The sequence below is a fragment of the Lynx rufus genome, unplaced genomic scaffold (genome assembly GCF_022079265.1).
Source record: "Lynx rufus isolate CCGP_SWC_20201006 ecotype Redwood Valley unplaced genomic scaffold, mLynRuf1.p SCAF_15, whole genome shotgun sequence".
In the NCBI taxonomy this organism is placed as follows: Eukaryota; Metazoa; Chordata; class Mammalia; order Carnivora; family Felidae; genus Lynx; species Lynx rufus.
The window spans coordinates 41,227,322-41,254,173 of NW_025814829.1; the positions used below are offsets into that span (position 1 = coordinate 41,227,322).

The window sequence follows — 26,852 nt, forward strand, 5'->3', positions numbered from 1 at the left end:
TTCTAGTTTACCTCAACTTCCATTTTATATTTTTAACTTATATTTAAAGCTTTATAGTATTTCTATAGTAATGACATATTTATAACATTTCTGTCATTTATCCTGTCTAGCTGTTATTTCACTTTGCATCTTCAGTTTTTCCCCTCCAAACTCAAGCATTTATTGAGGATGCATTTTGTGATAATTATAATAAATATTCCATAATAAAATGTATAATAACATATAATATATAATCTAATATATTTTAATATAATCATATCCTCTAATAATATATAACAGAATAGAGTATTTCTTTTAATTTGGTCTTTCTTAAACAAATAAAGGACAAGGACATGACATGTTCAGTGTTAGTTTGTAATTTTGAATAATTAATGGCTAGCAGTCTACCCTGCCATTTATGGTAAGGTAGTGAAACTGGCAGTGGAGAGTAAGAAAGCTACAATAAAAATTAAGAATTGTAATTTGGTGTGTATAGATGAGGGAGGTAGCAAAAGTGTTATAAATATCAAAGCTGAAAGCATAGAGAGAAGTGTTCTTCATTGATAGAAATGAGGAAGGCACATGGTAAGTTTGGAAGATTAGAGAAGAAATAGACAGTGGGACTGTAGAAAGCGGGTTGAAATAGATTCTGAATCATAGACACAAATTTCATTTCATTCACAAAGAAGCTAAAATAGTTGACCCACTTATTCACCTTATTAATTGCCCAGAGTATCTAAAATTGTGGAATGTGAAATAAAAGATGTATGTTATGAAGTCCTTACTTTTTGAGAGCCTGCATAATGGGAGTGGCTATACATAGAGATATAGAGGAAAGCAGACAGACTAGTACTATAGCAGAGGACTGGTGGAGAGGAAGATTAATTCTGACTGGGAATTTGTAAAGATTTCTCAAAGGAGGCAGGACTTAAGCTCAGTCTGGAGGAACAAGTGGGATTAGAAGAGTTGTGGCGAAGGGCATTTCAGGCAGAGGAAACAGCTTTGCAAAAACAGGAAGATAGGAGAGGGTAGGGGGTGCTTTGGGCTACCATTTTGCTCTGTACCTTGTGATGAGTAAGAAAGTGTTATGGAAGGTAAGTTACAAGAGAAAGCTCTGTACCAGTGTATGATTTTTGAAAGCCAAACTAGAGAATTGTGGAATGAATTCACTGAAAGCTTTCTTTCTAGGAGAGGGATAACATGATCTTTGAGAAGTTAATTCAATTTCTTTTAAACTACTTCAGTTGAAATTAGAAAGTCCTAACATGCCCAGCTAAGAGAAAAATGTATGAGTGAACTCTAAAGAATTAGGCAAAGAAACTTAGAGAATGTATGTATTTAGCATCAAAGGCAAAAAGAGAATGGAGGCTCTACTTTTTATTTTTTTTTTTAAATTTTTTTTTCAACGTTTATTTATTTTTGGGACAGAGAGAGACAGAGCATGAACGGGGGAGGGGCAGAGAGAGAGGGAGACACAGAATCAGAAACAGGCTCCAGGCTCCGAGCCATCAGCCCAGAGCCTGACGCGGGGCTCGAACTCACGGACCGCGAGATCGTGACCTGGCTGAAGTCGGGCGCTTAACCGACTGCGCCACCCAGGCGCCCCGAGGCTCTACTTTTTATAGATGGAACTTTTAGCCTTAGACTACAACCCTCTCTCTGTAGTGAAACATGAATATCCTTAAAATCACATAGAAAATATTACAACAAATTCATCTACAATTATATTATCCTCATAATTTAGCCAAGTCAGCCTTATCATAGCTCTTTTGATATTTTTATTACTATTACTCTTCTCTCTGTTCCTTCAGTATTACTTACTATTTCTATAAGATGTGTTCAGATTTCTAAGATTTGTCTTTCCTTATATATCTCTTTTTTTTCATAAAGACCTTTCAATTAATTTCCTAATTTTTTGTACTCTTTTATCAGAATTATTTTTGCCTAATATATATTTTTGGCCTTAATAAATAATCTTTTCATCACACACATCTATCTATGAACACTTGCATTATAAGAGTTTCATTCTGTTTATAAACATTGAAATAACCACAAGCTCATAAATACTGGTAGATTTTGCTAAATTGGTTCATTTAGTGTAATCATGAACAAGGTCCACGTGGCACTGGGCCAGATGTTGACGATTTGCATGTTTGTTTTTTTCAGAAGCCCCGAAGTTGATCGTAGTTCAGAGCGAGCTCTTGGTTGCTCTTGGGGATACAACAGTTATGGAATGTAAAACTTCTGGTATTCCTCCACCTCGAGTTAAGTGGTTCAAAGGTACATTTCTTAAATATGTTCATGTCTGGTTCACTTGGTTTTGTTTTCTCTTTTAAAAAAATGATTTGTTAAAATTTTGTTTTGGTGTGTGACTTAGCAGCCCCATAAAATGTGTTTATGATCTCACTAGAGACAATAGTTCAAAATTCTGAACTCTAAATTTCAAGATTTGACATCTGGTGTGGATTATAGGACCGTGAAAATCAAAGCAGGAAAAGTTCGCCTTTGCTAATCCAGCTGAACATTCTCTTTGTTAGTTTAGGATTGTTTCCTGTAGAAAATTGTCCAAGAATACTCTGTTAACGTTTAAAATGGCTTTCCTGATTTCAATTCACTTAGAGATAATAGCTGTCACTATTAGAAAGTTTTCTAGATTCCCAAGGACACGGTCTATAAAGTGCTCAAAAAAAGACATAACATTAAAGCTTACAGGTAGTTGAAAGACAGTGTGATGGGCATCATCATGCATAGTAGATGTTTATATCAAGCATGGAAATTTTCTCCCTACATTCGTAACATAAAGATTACACCTTTGTGATTCTATAATAAAATAACAGTAATGTGTCTTAGTAAGAATACTCTTGGGTCTTGGTCCAGGCTCAGATGCTGACAGTAGATATCTGTGTAAAACGTCCTGCTTCTGTTTCTGTCTCAATTCTTCCAATATATGAGAAAGAAAAATTCCCGCAAGCACTCTAACAGGGAGGTTGCTAGGATTATTGAGATGCTGTTTGCAAAATACTTTTTAATCTTCAGATGAAAAATGCTAAACAGTACAAAGAACTATTGTTGTGATTCTGTTTGTTAAATCACAGACATTCCCATAGCAACGGGTTGATGTCATAATCACAAAATTATGAATTCACCTCGGGTTCAAACTCTTGGGGAACATGAGGTGAAAAAGAAAGGCTTTATGTAGAAAACAAACACATTTAAATAATACAAATCAAAAACAGAAAAACTAGGAGGTAATGCTATTTTCATGGTTTTCTATGTTAAATGATTTTTTGTCTTCATGTTTTCTCTGATAAGAAAGTGTTTTTGAATTTGCTTCTTAATTAGGTTTATTTCAGTTACCATAAGCTGTAATTTTAGTTACTTAAAAATCTTAAGTCTTTGAATTACAAATGAAATAGATAATCAGTGTCAAAGTCACATCATAATTAAATAAATCCAGAAAAAAATGTGTTATAGAAGCAGTAGTTCTCTTTTTTAAAAGTCAATGTGACCTGCCGACTTCTCTGCCTGTAGATAGCAGAGTCACACAGAAAGTCTTTTATTTTCCCAAATTGAGGCTACTTTTCTGAGTAAACTTAGTCTTCATGTTAACCTGGGTCCCATAAATGGCTTGGAAGGTAAGGAGGAGTTAGGGAGCCATGCAGTGACCACATGGAAGATTCTAGAATTGGTTGCCTTTTAATTTTCTAAACCAAAGATGTTGGAGTTCAATGGGCCCAGTTAAATATATTCCATTTCTCTCAGTTATGAAACAACAGAAATAGAATGTGGACATTAAACACTGACAGACCAAATTAGAAGACATCCTCCAGTGTTCATCAACAGTATGCACAGTAGGCATAAACCCCAGAAATAGGCCAACCTACTGTCCTATATGTACCAGGCAAGCATTTATTGCATATGCAGAGTCTGGATCATCAAAAACAAAATTAGAGGATAAACTCTGATGCAGACTGGTTCCAGAAAGAAAGGGGGAAGAGGCAGCTGGGCTCTCCTTTTCCACCTCTGCTAGGGATGAGACAATGGGAGGTTAGGGAAATCCTACCTTATGGAAACCAAGGGGTGAAGAAGAGTCCTTACCTTAACCAGAAGAATAACTTTTTCTTCATACCCCTTTTTCTAGCAATTCTGATTGAATATAGGTAGTGATTAATTGATTGTAAGAACACATGGAATCTGTCCTCTTAACAAATTTTGAAGTGTGCGATACAGCATGGTTAACTATGGGCACTTTGTTGCACAGTAGATCTCTAGAACTTACTCCTCTTGGATAATTGAAACTTCATACCTGTTGAAGAATATCTCATTTCCTTTGTCCCCAAACCGCTGGCACCTACCATTCATTAATAAATTAATAAATTATATTCTATTCAGGCCATCAGAGAAAAGGAATTGCATAAGTACAAATACCCATAAAAATTTTGGATTTTTCATTTTAGAAATAAGCAACATATAGTGGGTTCAAAAAAGAATAGAGACACTATCAAAATGTTTTATAAAGGATATTTCTGGTGAAACATTAAAGAAAGTAGGTTTTTCAATTTAGATTGGTGGTTCTTAAGAGTAGTTGGGGGTTCCCCGTCATTTTTTTCAGGGAATCTCCGAGACTAAAATTACTTTCCTAATTATACTAACATATTATTTTTCTTTTTCATACTCATTGTCTCACAAGTGTATAGTGGAGTTTTTGGAGGGTACATGAAGTGTGATATCCAACAGAATGAATGCAGAAGCAAATATGAGCACTCAGCTGTCTTCTATTAAGCTAGACATTCTAGAAATTTGCAAAATGTGAAACACCACTCTTCTCACTAAATTTATCTTATTTTTTGAAAAATAATTAATTTCTCATAAAATATGTTCACTATGTTAAAATGTCATGAGTTTATTATAGAATAAATACATACATTTAAATTTTTTCAATTTCTAAAGTACTAAATACAAATAAATATAATCTATACAAAAAAAACCTCATTAAAGTCCCCAATAATTTATAAGAGTGTAAAAGGGGTTTGAAGGAAACATTTTTGAGAACCACTAATTCCCTTCAACTATTTGAAAGGATCTTATGCCAGGGATAATGATTTCTCTGTTGTTAGCCTTTACATCCACAGAAACCAGAATTGAATTTAAATTACAGCATAAAGAGAACCCTCTGCAGTGGTAATGATTGTTAAATCCTAGCATGGGTTGTCAGGAAAGTTTGTATATTTCCCTCTGTAAAAATTCTAATCTTACCTAATATTAAAACTAAATAATCCCTATTCCATTACCATCTCAAAGTTCCGTATTTCTCAATGGCTTCCCAATAATTTGATGACTAATTTAGTAGATGACTTGACTAAACTGGTGTTTCCCAATTTACATTTTCATTATTGCTATTCTTTTAGCTTTTTTTTTGAAAAAAAAAAAAACCTACTAGCTGAAAGGTCTTGATTTTATCCTTTGACATAAACAAAAGAAATAAGGGAGAAGTAAATTCCAAAATTCTAAATGCATTTTAGTCCAAACATTCTAATACTTGATGAACAGCTAGGTCATATTGCATTCTCCCTTAGTGGGAGGAAAGTTTATGTCAACATCATCTGCTTTTATTTATGAAAATTTCCCAGAGGCACATAGACACAGCTTTGGTTGCTTCTCTCATTCTCGTGTGGTATGTAGTAGCAAGCTTAAAAGGATGATTTGGGTTTTAAATATTGGAATGCTGAAAAATACTTTATTTTTGGCACTGATGGTCGCTATTGCAATTTTTTTGTTTTCAAATTTATGGCTCCTTTGACCCCTTCTGTTCTCAAAATTATAAAAACAAAAACAAATATAATTGTCTGCTTGTTGCCCTGAGTCTGTTGATTGGTGATTTTTATAGTATTCTAGAGGATTACTTGTTCTGGGTTTCTCTCTCTCTCTCTCTCTCTTTTTTTTGTTAGAAGCTAAGTGAGATACTATGGTGGTCTTCAAAGCACATGGCTAGGGGTAGTACATGACCTTTTGGAGAGCAGTTTTTTAGACTTGACATCTGGGCATGCTGTGCACCCCTAAGAGCAATGGCCTTCCAACCTCCAGGAAGATTTTAGGATCCCCACAGGAAGTTTGCTATTACTCTTTACAAAAAGGATGTGGACACTAAGATAGTATTAAAGATCCAGTAGTAGGTATTTTTTTTTTTATGAAACTGGCCATCCAGGTAATTACATTCTTGGGAGAGGAGTCACCCTGAAGGAGGAGAAACATAAGGAGAGACTAACCTAACTTACAGATTAGTTAAGGCATTGTTTTCCTTCATAGAGAAATGGTTCTCAGGGGATTGGAGGGGCTGAAGGGACACATAACATCAGAGACACACAGATAACTCAGACATAACTAATTTTTCTGCTGTCATTCTAGCCTCACACTGAGGTCAAACTCAATGCATGGTTTCATTTTCCACACATTTATTCCCTACCTGCCTCTTCGAGAAACCTGTAACTCCAACTTCAAGAACTTGATGAATAATATAGATTTAGTAGCGGTACTATGGGAAATTTCTATAAAACACTTCTTTCTGGCCATTGTTAGAAATTTCTCATCCAGGGGTGCCTGGGTGGCTCTGTAAGTTAAGCGGCCAACTCTTGGTTTCGGCTCAGGTCATGACCTCACGGTTTCGTGAGTTTGAGCCCCTCCTCAGCAGCCTATACCTCTCACAAGACACTAACTGTGACAGCATTCAGCAAACCAAAAACCCGGTCCATTGACCAAACAAAGAACACCTGTAGTCTCCTAAGCACTTTCTTTTCTTTTTTTTTTTTAACTAAAAAAAAAAAAAAAAAAAAAAAGATTTATTTGGACCTGACAATATGTATACCAAAGAAATAATTATAATCAAAATGCATTTAACACTCCTATTTTATTTTATTTTTATTTTTTAACATGAAATTTATTGTCACATTGGTTTCCATACAACACCCAGTGCTCATCCCAACAGGTGCCCTCCTCAATACTCATTCACCCACCGTCCCCCCCCCACCCCATCAACCCTCGGTTTGTTCTCAGTTTTTAAGACCTAAATAAGAATGAACTCTTCAAAGCTGTACTGGGAAGGACGAGGTTGGGGAGTGGGGTGTGGGAAAGGATGGCAGCTGTCACTGTGGCTGTGTTAGGTAAGAAGAAAATGGGAAGATGAAGGTTGAAAAAAAAGTTTCTACCAGCTTTGTGGACCAGCTTAGAATCTCCTAAGCACTTTCTAAATAACTGAAATTCATCCTGCCACAAAGCTGGTAGAAACCTTTTTTCAACCTTCATCTTCCCATTCCCTTCTTACCTAACACAGCCACAGTGACAGCTGCCATCCTTTCCCACCCCCACTCCCCAACCTCGTCCTCCCCAGTATAGCTTTGAAGAGTTCTTTCTTATTTAGGTACATTCACAGTAGGAAATAGCTGGGACCAGATTTTTGGCTCTTGGTTAGCACACAGAATCATACAGACTAATAAATCAGCTTAGTGCCAACAAACCCTTTGTCCTTTCTTTGCGTAAACATTGTTTAAGTGTCTGCGTTGTGCCAGACAACAGTATTGTAAAAACTTGACAGTTGATTTTCTTCAGCAGTCTTGAAATCAAACCAAGAGCAGAGTAAACTATGTAAATACTTTAGGGTTTAATGTTCTCTCTTTGTTTTGACCTAGGGGATCTTGAGCTGAGGCCCTCAACATTCCTCATTATTGACCCTCTCTTGGGACTTTTGAAGATTCAAGAAACTCAAGACCTGGATGCTGGTGATTATATGTGTGTAGCTGTCAATGATGCTGGAAGAGCAGCTGGCAAGATAACTCTGGATGTTGGCTGTAAGCATCCAGCTCTGATAGACACATTTGGTTTTTTCCATGCTAATAACTCTGAAACATTTGGGTGGAAATGTTTGTCAGAAAGGACAAATGAGAGTTAGCGTCTCAGATTATTAATATAGTCATGGTGGTAAACATTTACCAAGTGCTTTCTATATACCATGCATTGTGCTAAGAATTTTATATGCATTAGCTCATTTAACTCTCATAGCAATCCTAAGACGAAGATACTATAAATATCTCCATTATATAGATAAGAAAAAGGAGGCGTAACAAAGCTAAGTAACTTGACCAGTATCACAGAACTATGGAGGGGCAGAGCCTGGATATTTGAACCCAGGTAATCTGACATCAAAGACTATAAGCTTCACTGGAATATCATCTATTGCCAGACATTTTCGTAACAGGAGTCATCCGTTCCGACACAAAATTGCTAAGTATTAACATCTGGAGGCCAGAAATTAGACTTTGGCTCTAGACCATAATTTGGAGATGTTGATGATAGCAAAGGTAGCACATTGTGCTTTTATTTAAAAAAAAAAATTTTTACTAGCAATTACTCCTCAAGTACTAACAACAAATAAATGTCAGTCACAATGTGAAGGATACAGCATGTGTATGACCACTGTCATCAGATTACTCAAGAAGTTTGGTTCTTTCTCCTTCTTTGTCTCTGTATGTCATGTTTCTTAAAAAATAATTGATACACAGTGTAGGAACACATGAAATAAAACAGAGCTTGCTTTGTATGAAAAGGAACCTGGCAGCTTAATTCTAACAAATAATTCCAACATTGACATTAGTTAAACTTATAAAATATGACATTTTCTTAAATTGTATTTTCATTTATGTATGATGATTTTCATGCCTCAGCTGTTTTTTTTTTTTTAAACAAAAGTTGGGAACTATAAAGAAAATGCAGATTTTTTTTTTTAGGATACAGTAATACAAACCATTCCAGTTCTATCTTAATTCTCTAAATGAATATCCTGGCCCTCCAAGCTTAATATGTTGTTTCATATAAACTAATTTCTTTCCTCCTGGGATCTTTTATGATCCCCTTGCCCCTGGGCTGTCTGGTGAACACTCTGTACTCTTGGTGATTATGCTCTTGGGGTAGAATCAACAGAGCTGGAAATGGCCATAAAGACCACTGTAGAATCTGTCTAAGGCACAGCAAAATGTGTTTGACCGTGACTAAAAGCTGAGGTTATTGAAAGAAGTGCCTTGGAAATAAGATTGGAATCTCCGGGGGGAGGATATCTGAAGTTAAAACACAAGGAATGCTTTTAGAAACGTAAGGCCCGAATGAAGAGGGTCACTTGGTGCAGAATTCTTGTTTCTAAGAAATATATAAAGTATCGTGTTTCAAATTCCCAACATTTTCTAGTTCTGCCTCTTCCTCTTTCCTGCTCAGGTATTTTATATTGACCCAACATCCTTTTAGAGTTGTCTGGCTTTAAGGAAGAATGAATTAGCCTGAGTAATTGTTCCCAGCAAAAGGGGAATGACACTCTCACCCCTCTCCAAGATTATGGAAAATATAAACAACATACACATTTCCTTGCTTACTTACTGCCTTCTTGATGATATTTTTAGTTTCTGAACTTTCCAGGTTCTCGCTGTTGGCTAGTGAAAATCCATGTAGCCTTAGGGCTATCTGTGCTGGAGTGACTTGCATTGGATTAGGAAACATCCTAACCAATATTTTGTATTTATCCTCATTCCTTGAACTGAATTTTGTTTTATCTTCACTCATATTCAAGATCTTCACTCTCTATGACCTTTTCTTTTTTTTTTTTTAATTTTTCTTAACATTTATTGATTTTTGAGACAGAGACAGAGCATAAACGGGGGAGGGTCAGAGAGAGAGGGAGACACAGAATCTGAAACAGGCTCCATGCTCTGAGCGGTCAGCACAGAGCCCGATGCGGGGCTTGAACTCATGGACCGCGAGATCATGACCTGAGCCGAAGTTGGACGCTTAACCGACTGAGCCACCCAGGCGCCCCACTATGACCTTTTCTAAAACAATGGCTTCTCAACTTTTATTCCAGTAATTGTTCTGTTGGAGCTATTAACATGAACTCAATTGTGTCCTTACTGTAACCATGATCATTAACAGTTACCAGATAACTTCATTCTAACACCATCGCTACATGCATCCATTATGCCTTAATAACTATCTCCTTACCCACCATTAGAATTCTGATCACTGTGGCTCACAAAGTTTGGTTAGACCTTTTCTGTCCACATAAAACTATGGTCCCATATCCTAGCAGACACAGGGTGTAACTGCTAAGGCCTGTGCAAATCACAGTTGCAGTGATGGTTGTGGTTATCACTGTTAGGTTTAGAAGCAAACAAACGAAAAACCAAACTTTTCCTCAGAATTTATATAGTGGCTAAGAGAATGGGCTTTGGAGAGAGGCTGGGTTTTCTGCCTGACTTTTAAGAGTACCTACCTGCTACGTTGGTTATAAATTTGAAATGAAGCATCATCACCCATGTGCATTCAGCATGTCCATTGGTTACTGCTGTTCATCTAAAGCTGCTTAATGGCACATGTATCAAAAAAATGAACTCCACAAATTGAATTACCATTCTGATTCTCTGCGTCTTAAAAAGTAATATAGCAATGCATATATAATAGTGGCATAGTATTTAAGATTAAGCATTGGGCTTTTAATATGAAAGTCACTGTTTCCAATTGATTTTCTTTAAAGGCTTGAGACAATTCAAGCCTTTACTACTACTATTAGTAGTAGTGGATAAAATTCATTTGAGTTCCAAAACTATCGGGCATAAATTTAAGTAGCTTATGACCTAAAAAGAAAAACATACCTTTATCCCTATCATGTAGCTGTTGGACTTTCAGATTGTTTTTGTGGGCCTATTACTTTGCATCAATAGTAGATCAAAAAAATAATAGTAATAAAGCTGTTCAATATTATTGTTGAGTTATAGCTTCTTGTAGTGAGTCTCCTTTTTCCTGCTTCTCATTATCAGGGCTCTGAGTTATGGACATTTCAGGTCAAGAGGGAAAGTTACCAGTGCTTTCCATCCTTTTTTTAAAAAGAGGTAGTGAATTGTGAAGTCATTTGGAAGAGAAGAAGATTGGCTACATCAAACAAAATGTTGGCCTGGCAACGATTTTATTTGCAGCATTCCACACCACTCAGGGTTTGAGTCCTAGACTGCGGTTTTGTGTTTTGTGCTTTGCTAGAACCAAAACAGTGTGTTCAGCCATTTTAGGAAAGAAAATCTTTGACTAATGCAATGCTAGAGTTGCCCAAGTGGGTATACATTTAATTATCACCAAAGGAACCAGAATAATTTTATGCAATAGATTTTAGAGCAACATGGTCAATCTGTTTGTGACTTTCTATTTTCAAAATGATGTATGTACACAGCCATATCTATCAGTGAGCGACAACAAAGCTGTACCATGCATTAATTTTACAGTTCTCAAGGGGTTTGCACGTAAATACTTAGGGGATCACAGTGATCCAGCATAATCCTGACAGGCTGTATGCAGAAGCTGATATTGAAATTAATAATAGTTTTATTAAGTTCTGGAGCTAATATTTAAAAAAAATTTTTTTAATGTTTATTTATTTCTGAGACAGAGAGAGACAGAGCATGAGTGGGGGAGGGGCAGAGAGAGAGGGAGACACAGAATCCGAAGCAGGCTCCAGGCTCTGAGCTGTCAGCCCAGAGCCCCATGCGGGGCTTGAACTCAAAAACTGTGAGATCATGACCTGAGCTGAAGTCAGTCGCTCAACTGACTGAGCCACCAGGCACCCCTGGAGCTAAGATTTAATGCATGAATTCAACAGTGTTTATAACTAGTGATAGTTAATATTTGGGTGATTACTACATGCTAAATGATTAATAAAGACCGGGTCTTTTAACAACACGAGATAGGAACGTTATTATCTCCTTATTGTTCATAGAGAGATTTAGACTGAGGGAAGTAAAAGAATTTTCCAATTTTGCAGACTAAGAAATAATGGAGCTGCCATTTAAAACAACCTAACGGACTGTAACATCTCTACGCAACACAGCCTCCTCTGAACAAACCCCGTGTTTCGTACTACAGTCACCACTGCCCCTTCCGTAGCCCTGTTAATCTGTTTACCATCCACCCAATATAACTCACTTGGAGTTTGAATTGGCCACAATCAAGAGTAGGAAGTATTTAGAAGGCTTCTTGGCTTGAGTTAGGAGTTGCTTCATTTTTGAGGTTTCCTTGTCACTGATGCTCTCTTGGCTCCTTACCTAGTGCCTGGTACTCTCATTTGCCTTGTTTTCTGGTACCAGGATGTATATTCCCTAACCTTTTGCTTGTCTTGTACCTGACACTGTTCCCAAAGCTTCTTCACCACAGATGACTTCTCCTGTCTTAACCGAGTTTTATGGGCACAACTTGAGCTCTGCTTATCCTTTTCTAGTCCAGTTCGTTCTTGGCTTTTTTACTTCTGAAAATTCTGATTTGTTTCCATTTTGACTGATGGCTATGTTCTGCTGTGTCAGTAAGCTTGGTTTCCTCTCAAATGTCTGGTCAACCCCAGGCTTCTGCATATCTTTTTGTTCTTCTGAAATTGATTTTCTGCCCCATTTCCACATCTACCTGCCCATACTCTGCATCTAACACATCCTGAGACTTTTATAACCTCTGTTTCTCCGAAAAGCAACTGGCTCTGGGATAAATGACTACTGTCAATGCAGAGAAAAGTAACTAGTCCTTTACACCTAGGATAGAAAAACAATGAGCTACTTTATGAATTGTTTTTAAAATATGTTTATTTTGCCTATGAATTTTATATGTCAGTTTCCCACATAGGTGGATTAAGAGAAATCTAAACACAGCTACTCTCCTTCTTGTTAAAAACATATTACATTGTGGATTTAATTTAATTTAATTTTATTTAGGCTCAGTAAACCAACAGTAGGCTTCTGAAATTGCCATGTTTTTTTCAAAAGATCAAATTTGTTAACACCACATACACTTACATACATATACAAATGCACATACTACATTATTATTGAAGCATTTTAATATTGATTCACTCATTCACAGATATTGAGCAGCCATGGTAATGCACAAAGTACTAGGTTAGCTGCTATAAAAGATAAAATATGGTTGCAAACATAAACTCTCTAGGGAAAATCAAACACACAGTCTAATAAAAGGCTGGGTAAGGCCATTGCCATGGAAGTGGTACAGAGTGAGTTTTGTACCTCGCAGAGGGAGGAAGTCATGTCCATCTGGGAGGATGAGAGATGGCCTCAAAGAGGGACCTTTTGAACTGGACTAAAGAATTGTCAATATTTCAATAGCCAGAGATCAGTTACCAACATTGCATTTGAGAGGGATGACTGTAACACAGGTACTGGTATGAAAATGGTTAATCCTTATTTAGAGAAGAGTAAAGAGTTCTGATGGTCCCTTGAATAAGATTTCTGTAGGTGAATAATGGGAGATGAGGCTGCAAAGTTAGAGGATATCCTTTAGCCTAGGTTAATAAAGCATTAATGCTGCTCAGGAGACAACTGTGCGTCCGAGTCTCAAAATTCCCAATGAGAAAGCAAGAAGTGATCTCCGCACCCATTTTTATTAGCTTGCTAAACACCTTGACTTCGAGCAGTTGTAGGAACTCATAGAAAAGGGGAGGCTGATAAAATGACAAAAAACTGTTACCAGTATCAACCTGGTTTTCAATCCTACCTCCAGTCTTCAATTCCATGTAACACTTAGCAAATCTGTGTGTCAATTTCTTCATCTATAAAATTCGAGTAATAATAATACTTACCCCACAGCGTTATTGTGAAGATCAAATGAGAAAATTAATGGAAAGCACCTATAACAGTCCTTGCTTTGTAAGTGATAGTTGAATTCCTAAGCAATATTTAACCTTGACGTTACCAAGGATCCCTCTCTTGGGCTCCTCCTCTTAGAATCCAACATGAGCAGGTTTCATGAATTACTTCATGAATGCTTTAATAGCATTCTACCTCCTTGTCTGATGCCTCATACATCATTACTTATAAGTTCTGGGGAACTTATTTGGGCTGGCTGATAGCTTTCTCCTGTATTTCCTTCCCATGTTTTCCAAGTTGTGCCAACAACACATTTCTAATTCTTCCTCCTGGCTTCTGTGTTTACCTAAATTATGTGGATAACTGTAGCCTTTTAATCTATAATTTTATAATTTCTGAATCAGATTTTAACTCTAAGATATTAAGCTCTCATTATTCTCTTTTTATCAAATACTATATTCTGTTGTTATTATTGATTCTCAAGCTTAAATTCCTTTAATTAAAAAAAAAAACAACAAAAAACAAAAAACAAACCAAAGGTGAAAGATACTGAGAAGCAAGAATGTGATATAGAGCAAAGATTTAATTTAGGATTAAATATTTTAGCTGGAGATACAGTGATCTGTTAAAGAATGTGCTCTAGTATAAATTAAGTTCTTTAAACCAGTAGGAGTTAAGTTTTGGAAAGTGTCAAAAATATTTCATTATAAGGCAAATTTATTTATAAGAAAGTTCAAAGATTTGAGCTGTATGACATAACTAAAATTGAAGAGAAATTTCTAAAATGAAAGGTTCTCTTTATTTAAAGTAGTCTTGATTTAAATTCCCACTCTTGAATTCCACTCTCTTTATCATTTGTCACTTTAAGGAAGTAGTTGAACTTCTTTGTGCCTCTATTCATTTATAAAGCAAAAAAGAAATATCTGCTATTTCAATAGCATACAGGAGTAAAGGGTAAATTTATAATATTATGTGAACAATACCTGATTCAGATTCGATCTGTTGACATTTTATTAATTAAGTTTATATTTAATGTGCCTTTACACTGTCCCAACAACCTTTTTTTGTTTGTTTTAAATATCTTCCAGCACCTCCAGTTTTCATACAAGAACCTGCTGATGTGTCTATGGAAATTGGCTCAAATGTGACACTACCTTGCTATGTCCAGGGTTATCCAGAACCAAAGATTAAATGGCGGAGGTCAGACAACATGCCAATCTTCTCAAGACCCTTTTCAGTGAGTTCCATCAGCCAACTAAGAACGGGAGCTCTCTTTATTTCAAGTAGGTTAAAGGAAATATATTTTGTACAAGTATGCACATTTATTATACATTCATGTTTTATACACAGGGATTACTATGTGTAAAATTGTGAATTAATCATAACACATTTTGTGTTTGTTGGATTTCACTTTAAAATGGTGTTAAACTCTTATATTTTGGAATTGTCATAAATTATATTTTATTCAAATGTATGTGATATCATAAAGGCTTGTGAAGCAATGTGACTTCTTCATATCTCACTGTTTCTTATTACAAATAGAGTCACCTGGGCCTCTAGGTGAATAAGTGATCACATTTTATTGACTCTCATACCAACTGCTGTATAGAAAGGTAAAATATTAAAATAGTAGTTAGTTAACTTTAATGAATTATTTTTGACCAACAGTATATAACCATAGGGACTCTATACTCTATGGAAGCTCCTTGATTAAAAATTATATCCACCTGGAGTGTAAGATTTTTTAAAAAGTACTCTATCATCCAAGAATTTTGCCTATAAGCTATTAAGCATTCAAATATTTGTAAATACTTTGTACTTTTTCAAATAATATTCAGAATGTTTGAATAGTGGCACTAGAGGAATAAAAACATTTAGTCAAGTAACTGATTTTTAAAGGGTAATTGTATCTTTGGTGTTATTTTGTAGAAAGCCTTCAGTAAGTGATTTCCATGTTTATTAACAATATTAAATGTACATTAGCCACTTAAACTTCCAAATATGAATTAAACGAATTAGAAGTGCTTAAGTGATTAGCTCTAGGCTAGGCTCTGTGGTTAAGACAGAAGTCTTATATGGAGTCCCCCACTTAGGCATTTTACAACCCACCGTCTAAGGGGATGGCCACAAAAGTACCTACTGGGTCAGATTATGCAGGACCTGGAATGTGCAGGTGAAGAAATGCTTTTGATGAGGTAGAAAATAGCCCTCCAAGCTTCACTGCAGGACATCCCCTCTGCAGGATAAAAGATATGAAAATGGGGGAGGCTTACAGGGTTATACATGTGGGGTAATAATAGTGATGAGAAAAGCCTGGGTAACAAATTAGACCTGAAACAAATCAGTTAGAGGCGATGTAAAAAACGAAGAATGAAAGAGGGCAACATATTGACCAGTGGTTGCCTAACTGTCCACCTTAAACTATCTAGAAGGAAAGTAGAGATTAGAAACCATTTTCTGCAGTCTTATGTATTCCTATACAAATTAATCCAAGAGTTCATAATATGAAAAATATCTTGGGTAAAAACAATGTGACTTATTAACCAGATGATTTGGTGAATTTTCCTTTGCAAATGAATGTTTGCTGTTGAGAGTGGATACTGCCTGAACTTACCAGATGTAATTCTGAAGTTGTATGCCTATGGTTAACAAAGAAGTAGGAGCTTTGTCACTGCTCTTTATCTGAAATAAATGGAACTGTTCATAATGGAGAGCTACATTTTTCTCTGCCAAATCTTATCAGTAGATTAAACTGTGCTTATTTAGTGAAGATATTTGCAAGGATTATAATCATTTCCCTATTTAAAATCTTCTGTTGACTCCCTTGTTGCTCACAAGACAAACCACACTCTTTACAAGGCACCACACTCTGTCTTTAGCTTGACCCCTGACTATATCCACACAACCTGTAACCTAGTAGTCTTCATCCTGATCCCTTTAACACCCTCCTTAATTAAAAAAATATTTTGTAATGTCCTTCTTATTATCCTGAAACAAAGTCTATCTTTTTGACCTATCTACATAATAAAAACTCTTTTAATATCCAAAATGTAGTACAAAGGAAAATAAAGGCAAGTAATTTTTACTGAAATAATAGACATTTCTTTTTTTTTTTTAATTTTTTTTTTCAACGTTTATTTATTTTTGGGACAGAGAGAGACAGAGCATGGACGGGGGAGGGGCAGAGAGAGAGGGAGACACAGAATTGGAAACAGGCTCCAGGCTCTGAGCCATCAGCCCAGAGCCCGACGCGGGGCTCGAACTCACGGACCGCGAGATCGTGACCTGGCTGAAGTCGGACGCTCAACCGACTGCGCCACCCAGGCGCCCCAATAATAGACATTTCAATAAATAAATACTCCAGAAATGTCTACACAATATGCATACATGTTTCTGTGCATCACCATAAATTTGACAGCTCAAATGCAGACTGATACATGTAATTATTATATAATTATAAACAAAGCCATGAAACCCATGAATTTCCAGTGGGATCTTCAGAAGTCTTGCTGGATTTGGGATAATTGTTCCTTCCATGAATCTGCCCTCTGCATGGCCTACCTACTTCTTGCCCCAATGCCAGTATGCTCCCCCAATCATTGGGCCAACTAAAAAAAACAAAACAAAAAACTCCCTTTCTCCCTTGCAAACCTTCAAAATACCCCAAGGTGGTGCTGCAGCATCCATTGGTGGTACAGCTTTACATTATTTGCACAGACCTTGATTTTTCAAGTCATGCTTTTGTCTTGGCAGCCCATTGGGCTTAGACTGCCCTTCCTCTCTTCTACCTGCTGTTTACAGTACAGCTTGTATATTACCTACTACGTGCATCCCTCCCTAATTCCTCTGCATGCCATCAGTCTCTCATGTCTCTGTGTCTCTGTGCTCCCACAGCTCATTGTTTCAAACTTGTATTATAGCATTTATCACACTGTGGTGTGATTGTTGGTTCTTATGTATGTCTCCTCCTGTAGAATGGGAAGTAACAAAAGGCAGTACACACACATTTTCCACCCACAAATTTGAGCATTGTGTCTGGCATGATTATGCTTCATAGATGGTGTTGAATGAGTAAACGATCTCTCTCTCTTTTTTTTTTTTAGACTTATGGGCAAATGATAAAGGAACCTATATTTGTGAGGCAGAAAACCAGTTTGGAAAGATCCAGTCCCAGACAACAGTAACAGTGACAGGACTTGGTAAGATCAATTATGTGCTTAGCTATCACACTCTTCCAAGTCATCCGACTTCTTTTATTACATCATCTCTTGTCTGTGCCACTTTAAACAGAAACAACAGGTAAATATTTGATTACTAGATTAGCCTCCTCTCCCCCACCCTATTTCATATTTCATGGGATGTTAGAACTGGAAATAACCTTACAGATCATCCTCTCCAAGTTCCTTATCTTTCATTTAAATAAATCAACTCGAATAAATTGATTTAAGCCTAAATACAAATACACACACACACACACACACACACACACACACACACACACACACATGTTAGAGCCATGGCATTCTTTTCTGGTTACCACTTTTTACACTTTTCATTTTAGTCCACATGAAATTATTTGGGGATATAATATGAAGTAAGAATGCAATATTGTTTAGTGGTAAGACATTAGTTTCATTATCTTTTTTTGTTTTCATTTTTTAAATTTATTTTGAGAGAGAGAGAGAGCACAAAAGCAGGAGAGAGGAGCAGAGGGAGAGAGAGAGAGAGAGAGAGAGAGAGAGAGAGAGAGAGAGAGAGAGAATGAGAGAATCCCAAGCAGGGTCTACACTCAATGCTCAGCAAGGAGCCAGATGCAGGGCTTGATCCTGCCATGCTGGGATCATGACCTTAGCCGAAATCAAGAATCAGACCCTAACCGACTGAGCCACCCAGGTGCCCCATTATAGTTAAAAAAATTTTTTTTTCATTTCAGAGTCTTGTATTGAATATTCTCTTTCCACTGATTAAAATACCCATTTGGTTACATGCTAAATTTATATTCCTGTGTCTATTCCTTGGAATTCTATTTATGCACTGGTACTACATTGTCTAAATTATGATAGTATTTAATATGATTTTTAAATCTCTCAGTGCCTGTTTCTCATTAATATGCATTTATAACATTTTCTTTCTAGATCTCCCTTTATTCATCAACATATACTTGAAATTTCCAAATAGAATATCTAGGGATTTTGCTTTGATTTATGTTTAATTTATTAATTAATTTCTACAAAAGAACATCTGTCCATCTAAGAGAGTCCACCTCATTTTATTTGCTTGAGCTGTTATGATAGCCTCCTCATTGATCTTATCCATTTTGATTTTTCCCTTCTCCAATAAGTTAGTCACAGTTTTCAGACTAGTATTTCCTGAGAATGGTTCTGACGATCCCATGTTTTTTATATGTAAATGATTTCAGTTCCTCTCCATTTGTCCATCAAACAGTGCAAATTTCTTGGCTTGACATTTCTGGCCTTGCATGCCATAGACGAATTCTCTTTTAGTGTCTACTTCTCTATTACTACCTACCCCCTTTGCCATTCCTTCTGCTTTGAAGGGTCTTTTATGTCTCTCTTCCAGTTCAGACCTATTTACATTTAAAAATCTTATTCTTGAAAATTCATTTTTTAAAATAGTGGAATTAGTAGTCATCGGCCTAGAAGAAGATTTGCCTTTCTTTTGGGTGAGATAGAGGTGATAATACCTGTTTCTCTACGACTTAGTTGCTCCACTCATTGGAATCAGCCCTTCGGTGACCAGCGTCATTGAAGGACAGCAGCTTACTTTGCCTTGTGCTCTGTTGGCTGGAAATCCCATTCCAGAACGTAGGTGGATTAAGAATTCAGCCATGGTAAGAACATTCTAAATCCATGCATTCACATTTGTAATTTTCTTGAGTAAGAGGCAATTTATTTCAAACATTGAAATATCAATTTAATAAATATACAAACATATACTTTGTAAATATAACACCAAAACTTTTTTTCCATATTGACATGGTTCAGTTCACGTTATTTGGGATTAATAAAACGGAGAAATAGTCAATGGTGTGATTTCTATTGTTTTGAATTCAATTCAGTGCAACTAATAAACTCTTCAGAGTATGTAAAAACTCAAAATACAAAATTATTTTTATAGTATTTAAATATTTTTATGTTCTTCTTCACAGGATGTAATAAATGTTAACACTCTCATAAAATTTTTCCATTTACTAACCTTTATTATTAACTCCCAATATTATATACTTTATCATGAACTTTTTAAAAATGTGAGTCTATTTTGTGTCATTGGCTTTCAGGGTATAACTTTTGATTATGAAAGAATATGAAAATTTATCACAGTTCTATGGATTTTTTGTAAATATGCTACCTATGATAAATTTTCATCTAGTTCAGAGCATTTTTCCTTCCATTTTCCAGAGTAGTTAAACTCACTTTTTGAAGTACCAATTAGAAGTGAATTGCCTCCATGGAATAAGATGTAAACTTATTCATCTTTGCTTGAAATCCTGAGAAAAATTAGTATACCTCACTCAACAATTTAATGCCCTTATGACATAGGATGATACTGCTTGAGCACTCAGGTGTCCTGTGATTGAACAGAATGCATATATGGTATAGTTAGCGTGATCATTTTTACTAGAAAATACTGCCAGCCTTCTCTGACACAGTTCCTGTATCATACGTTGCCTCTGATTTGCGTCTGTCACTGAAAAAGGCAAGTGTTGAGAATAGTCACATTCTCTCAGCTTGAATGAGTTCCTATTTGCCAAAATAAAAAATATCAAATAGTTTGCAAGTGGTAATAGTCTCCATGAAAAAGAACAAATTAAGCCAAAAGTAAAAATGACTAGTGAAATTTGGGTCCTGAGTGATAACAAAATTCACAGAAACATGAAATAAGTGATGCTTCTGTTTCTTTCCTTTTTCCCTCGTTTGCATAACTCCAACAGATGTTAGGAGGTATACTTTTTGGTGCTACATTAGGTAGACATACAATTGATTCTACATTTGGTAACATGCTCATCATTTTTCACTTAAAGGTGTTAAAATATTTTGTTATAAGATATTTAATAACCCAGTTGGAGAAAAACAAATCTGGTTTTGATTTAGGGAACATTATCTTTTAAATTAAATATGACTTCTTTTTCTTTAAGTTGGTCCAAAATCCTTACATCACTGTACGCAGTGACGGGAGTCTCCACATTGAGAGAGTTCGCCTTCAGGATGGAGGCAGATATACTTGTGTGGCCAGTAATGTTGCTGGAACCATTAATAAAACTACCACCGTGGATGTGCATGGTAAGAGACGCACCCATTGTAATTCTTTCCAAACCGTGTTCAAAGCTAGGTTTGTGTCTTTAAACCAACTAACTCTGTCTTCTGGTTGTAAGAAGGAGATTTTTTTTCCTAATTGTTATTTTTAACAAAAAGCCTTATTTCTTGAACACTATTTACATTGTTAAGGGTGTTTCCAGAATTCCTTTTTCTACATACACAACAAGGCTTTATTGGGAGTCACCAGCTGAGTCTGGCCAAGGGCTTTTGTAAGTGATTTCTTAATTGATAAAAGTGAACTCAGTTCTCAAAAAGTTATGTTTAAAAATACATTTTAATTTCAGGCAAGCCGAACTTATTATTCCATCCAAATTGCCTTTTCTTTTTGGATTGTGCAATAACCATGTCCTTACTAATGACCCCTTTGTGTGTTAGCTAGAAATGACCTAAACTTTTCTAAAGGCCACCTCATGTGCTCCAAACAATCTTTTTGCGTGTTAGATAACTTAAAAGTTCACAAATAAGAAAATCCAAAAGCCATCTTTTTCCATTCATAACTAACAGTCACGGACTTTTTACATCTCAATAAATAACTGACAACTTCATAGTTTAAGAAACTTTCATAAATTTTTTTGTGTATTTTCTTTAAAGACTTTGCAACGTTGTTTTTTAAAGTATGGTATTAAAAAATAGGTCCATATACAGAGATGAAAGTAGCATAGAACATTTATTTTTAGCAAATTCATCCCTTTATAAGGACATGAGTTGGAGATTCCGGTAATTTCCACATTTTGTTTGGTCTATTGAAATTGTCAGTGGATATAGACCATCTTTTTTTTTAATGTCTGCTTCTCATTGTAAATAGCCTCTTCTGTGGCGCCTGGATGGCTCAGTCAGTAAAGCATGCGACTCTTGGTCTCAGGATTGTGAGTTCAAGCCCCATGTTGGGTGTGGAGATTACATAAAAATAAAAAAAATCTTTTAAAAAAATAGTGTCTTCTGCCTCTGTCAGTCTTATACCAGCCTCTACCAACATCACATGAGATATTCTTGAAGAAGTATTATTTTAAAGAAATATTAAAGTAACACTAAATTATAGTCTAAAAGAGTAAACACATAATGCCAGATTGAATATATTTATAGTTGTACTTAACGATTTTTAGAGAAAATCAGCCCACAGATTTCCTGGAGGGTGCTTATGGACTGGTTTGAGAATTTAGTATAGAAATATAATCATGTCACCTCCATTCAGTACTGTATTGAGAAGGATTCTGAGGCAAATTTCTACTTGAGTAAAAGAGTAACATGATTAGCTATGATGTCTGCCAAATCGGAGGAGTGAGGAGATAGACAAACCAATGATGTGGTTTATTGTGATGCAATAAATGTTGGACAATTAAAAGTTAAAAACATCACTTTGCAACATCATTTCATCTATCTTAGTCCAAAATGAGTAACTGATTCAGTTACTAAGGTTAAAAGGAAAAAAAGAACCCAGACATCTGACAGGAACCCAGTAACCATTTATCTGACAGATTAGTTTTTGAGTTGGATGTGATGCAATATGCCAGGTTCTCCTTATGTCCGCATTTATTTATGTCCGTATTCTTTCATTACTAGACCTCTCCACTTTGAAGAATAGTCGTTAGAAGCTCTCAGTGACCACTTCTTATGAGGATGAATTAATGCATGCAAATATAAATACAAATTAAAATGGCAAGCCATTTAACTGTCATTTTGATTTATATAGGTTGACAATCTGGAAAGAAATAGCTCTTCCATGGTCAAATGTCATCAGATTTGAAAATGCCTAAATTTATCACTTTCCTTTATAGCTGTCCAACTCAATATGCATGTAAGAAAATGGCTTATTCCATGTTGCCACAAAATTACAGTATAGTTTAGATTTGACTCTTCCATGATGATTCTGGAAATTAAATTTCTTGCTTTAGAGAGTAACCTGACATAGAGAGTATCTGGTAATTTGTTGCCATTTTTTCTTAAGAAGAAATTATCTTAAGAATAAGCCCAGCCTTAGAAAATATGAGTATGTAGCAAAGCTAATCTCAGCCTTTCAGGGAAGTTTTTGTACTGAGGTCTCTGGTATCTCTTGTTCTGTCAAACTCCTCCAGGGTACCTAGGATAATTCTAGAGAAATTTGACTCAAAAGGCAAGAGACACGGTGAGTGCTTGAGCTCTAGGGAGCAGTTCCAGTCACATCTTTCCAGGGGAAGGAAAGGAAATGCCTGGTGTATATAGGGATTTTATTGTGTTCCTTACTCTATGTTAAGAACTTTCATGTGTGGGAGCTTCTTTAATCAAATTCGTTATTTTGAGAACATTGAGTATTGGTCTTTTTTCATATGCTAGTTGCTTGTGATTAATTGAGATATACACAGAATGGAATAATTAACAGTCTTCCTTTTCCTTTTGCTTCTGCTCATATAATGTTAATTCTTCAGTTGCTTTCTAAAGTCAAAAGGTATGTTTTTCCTCTCAGTGAAAACTATTGACTTAGAATCCTGTATTTTAGCCTTTAAATGTAAACTCCTAAGGCCTTGCAAGTTTTATTGTTGAATTTCTTTTAAGAAAACAAATCCTTTTTTTCTAGGTTAAATTTAGTAGCTCGCTAAGTAGCTCTTGTAAACAGACATTTAATGTATAGTGGCTAAAACAGTCTACTTTTCTGACAGTGGGCTTAAGTCAGCTCACTGCAGCTTAATGGGTGATGGACAATGATGAAAGGTATGCGTTAAATATGTAAGTCTTAGGATGTAATTCAACCTCGAGTTTCCAGGAAAGCATGGATTTTATTCAGTCTTATTTTTGTTAGGAAAGTCAACTTACTAAGCATAATTTACTACTTGATTTTAAGTTTTCATTAAATTCTTCAGATTACAGCTACTATATTTACTTTATTACACTGCCTTACCAGGTACCCTACATTTCTATCAGAAAATGTTGAGTCTCAGCTAGTTTTTACAAATATGCAGTGTATCCTGAAAATGTACAACTTGAAACAAATGAGGCTACATGGAAAGACAGATGCTCACATTCTAAATATTGCTTCCTTTTTCAGTTCTGCCAACCATTCAGCATGGGCGGCAGGTACTCAGCACAATTGAAGGCATTCCAGTAACTTTGCCGTGCAAAGCAAGTGGAAATCCCAAGCCATCTATCATTTGGTCCAAGGTAAATGGCCCATCTGGTGGTGTTTGCCGATGTCATGGGTTATAACAACATTATTTGAATATTTTTGGTCATACATGGGACTTGACTGTACCACAGAACTTTATAAAAAGGAAAACCCATGCACTCCTACCACTTGGAAGGGACCTCAAAATGTCCTTAGTGTAATCACCTACCTGAGGCTTGAGTAACGTTAAGAACACAACGGTGGACTGTAATATAGCACCAGGGGCTTTTCTTAGCACTTTACATGTTGTAGCAGATCCTTTCTTACCCCTTGCCACATCCCTTCAGCTCTTTTGATTTCAGCGCAGCTCTGGTGGACAGCTCCGTGCATTCTGCCAGAGTCCCACTTCATGTGTACCCCTCTCTGGTTTCTGGACTCGGGGCTTTCTCCAAAGCCCCACAAGGCCACTTAGCCTGCTATCAGGTGGCCAGGAAGCATAGGGACATTAACACCTGTGGGGGGCAGGTGTCCTATATGAATGTCCTGCTTCTCATCCATCAGAAGAATACTTCTGGCCTGCTTCTTTATAGCTTCTCAAAGGATCCCCGGCACCAGAAGCTTATCAACCTAACCACAGAGGAAACCAGAGCACTGAAACCCTTTTTAGCTTTCCTTCCTTCTGTGCCTCACTCTCCCACTCACCTGCTCAAGCATCAAACTTCTTGCCTCCATATCTTTGTCTCAGACTCTCTTCTTTTAGGAAGCCAAGATAAGACCTCTACGAAGTCATTTATTCCCCTCTACATCCCTATCATGAAGTTGTCCAGCTTTTACTTGTACTCTTGCAGTGAGGAAAAAACCACTCCCTGAGGAGGTCCTTTTCATCTTTGAACAGTCATGAGGATAGCATATTTCCTGTAAATTAATTCAAATCTGGCAGATATAAGTAATATAAAATGACTGTATAATAACAAAATGAGACCTTTGTATAATTGTTTGTGCTACAACCAAAGTATTTTACCATACTATCTAACTTTATATATCTAAAAAGCTCTGAAATATAAAGAAGTTGGTGTTGGCATCTGTAAATTAATTAAAAAGGTGAAGATTTCTGCTTTCTGGACACAAAAATACAGTGGTGAAGCTTATCCCCAAACTGCACAGTGTCTAGGACTGAGTATAAGTTTAATGCATTTTAGGAAAACATAAGAATGAAACTTTCCAGGGTGGCCTTTGTGTTGTGAGAAAGCACAGAAGTTAAGAGTTGGACTCCAGATCCTGACTGCTGGGGTTCAAGTCCCAGCTCTACCACTGAGAGTCTGTGACATTGGGCAAGTTACTCCACTTCATCCCCAAGCTTTAATACTTTCAGCTGTAAAATGGGACTTGTGGTAGTTCCTACTCATATGACCCTTTTGAGCATTAAGATAGCTAATTCATTTGAAGTACTCAGAACAGTGTGTGACTTTGCATAAGCACTGCCCCATCCGTTAGTATTACCATTATTCCCTCCAGTTTTAAGAAGCTCTGGAACAAAGGAGACATGGTTCAGTATGAAGAATTATCACCTTTGCTTTATTTGCTTAGTTTTTCTTAAAATTACCTTTCTTCAAATTAGCATTTTTTTTAATCTAGGATTTTCCCCCTTGGAGATTTTTTTCCCCTTCCTCTCTTCCTTTTCCAGACATTAAGTCACTCCTTCATTATCTTAAAGAAAACACTTTGCTCTTTGTTGTGTTTTGCAGAAAGGAGAGTTGATTTCCACCAGCAGCGCTAAGTTTTCCGCAGGGGCTGATGGAAGTTTGTATGTGGTGTCCCCCGGGGGTGAAGAGAGCGGGGAGTATATCTGCACCGCTACCAATGCAGCTGGCTACGCCAAGAGGAAAGTGCAGCTGACCGTCTATGGTGAGAGCCCCTGGGGGAATGTTTTTCTTTGACACTCTCTACCGGTGCCAAAACTCACATTTCTCTCCCAAATCATATTACCGGGGGCTGTACTCCTAAAGTGAACCGCATTGACAAAAACGCATTTTTACTGCCAATGAACATCTTCTCTATTTAGATTCTGATTTAAAGGGAGAGTAATTGTACAGCCATTCGGGATAATGTTATGGTGTTTTCCCAAGGAGTATGCTTATTGTATGTACCCAGTCTGCTTTAGAAACACCAGTTAGTTCCAACTCCTGGCAAAGCCAAACCTCAGCTGTGTCTCAGTTTGCACTTCTGCCTTGAGGGTTTTTACTTTCATAGATGGCAGACTCTAAAAGGGCATTTCAGCTGACCTCGTCATGATGTTCTGAAAGGAAGGGTGAGGAAGGGAGACTTTCTGGTCCTTTTCCTTTCAGCTCTCACCATAAATGTGTTAACGGAAAGTTTTAGATAGGTACCAAAGCTTCGGCATAGACAGCATCTTCTTGTAAATTTGTAAAGAGTATTAGTAGTCCACATTTGAATGTAAGTGAAATGTTTTCAATGTACTATTTCCCTTCCAAAATGTGCATTTATTTTAGTAAGGCCCAGAGTGATTGGAGACCAACGAGGACTGTCCCAGGATGAGCCTGCTGAGATTTCCGCCCTCGCAGGAGAAGACGTGACACTTCCATGTGAAGTGAAGAGCTTACCCCCACCCATCATCACCTGGGCCAAAGAGACGCAGCTCATCTCCCCATTCTCTCCAAGGTAGGGGATCTGGGATGAGCCAGACACAAGCAAACACAATCTCTTGGGACACAAGGTTGTGCCTATTCAGGTTTTCAAATGTATCAAGAAATAACTTTTAAATTTGAGATAATTTAC

General features: G+C 36.5%; 1 protein-coding gene across 1 annotated transcript in view; it reads left to right on the plus strand.

Moving 5' to 3' along the window:
- HMCN1 (hemicentin 1) overlaps positions 1 to 26,852 on the plus strand; it is a 465,916-nt gene that overhangs the window by 217,780 nt on the left and 221,284 nt on the right. The window contains exons 14-22 of the mRNA XM_047077306.1: positions 2,146 to 2,259; positions 7,662 to 7,820; positions 14,732 to 14,926; positions 17,747 to 17,842; positions 19,367 to 19,494; positions 20,800 to 20,944; positions 24,000 to 24,112; positions 25,802 to 25,961; positions 26,567 to 26,735. Of these exons, the coding sequence (XP_046933262.1) occupies positions 2,146 to 2,259; positions 7,662 to 7,820; positions 14,732 to 14,926; positions 17,747 to 17,842; positions 19,367 to 19,494; positions 20,800 to 20,944; positions 24,000 to 24,112; positions 25,802 to 25,961; positions 26,567 to 26,735 (1,279 nt within the window). The remainder of the gene's footprint in view (positions 1 to 2,145; positions 2,260 to 7,661; positions 7,821 to 14,731; positions 14,927 to 17,746; positions 17,843 to 19,366; positions 19,495 to 20,799; positions 20,945 to 23,999; positions 24,113 to 25,801; positions 25,962 to 26,566; positions 26,736 to 26,852) is intronic.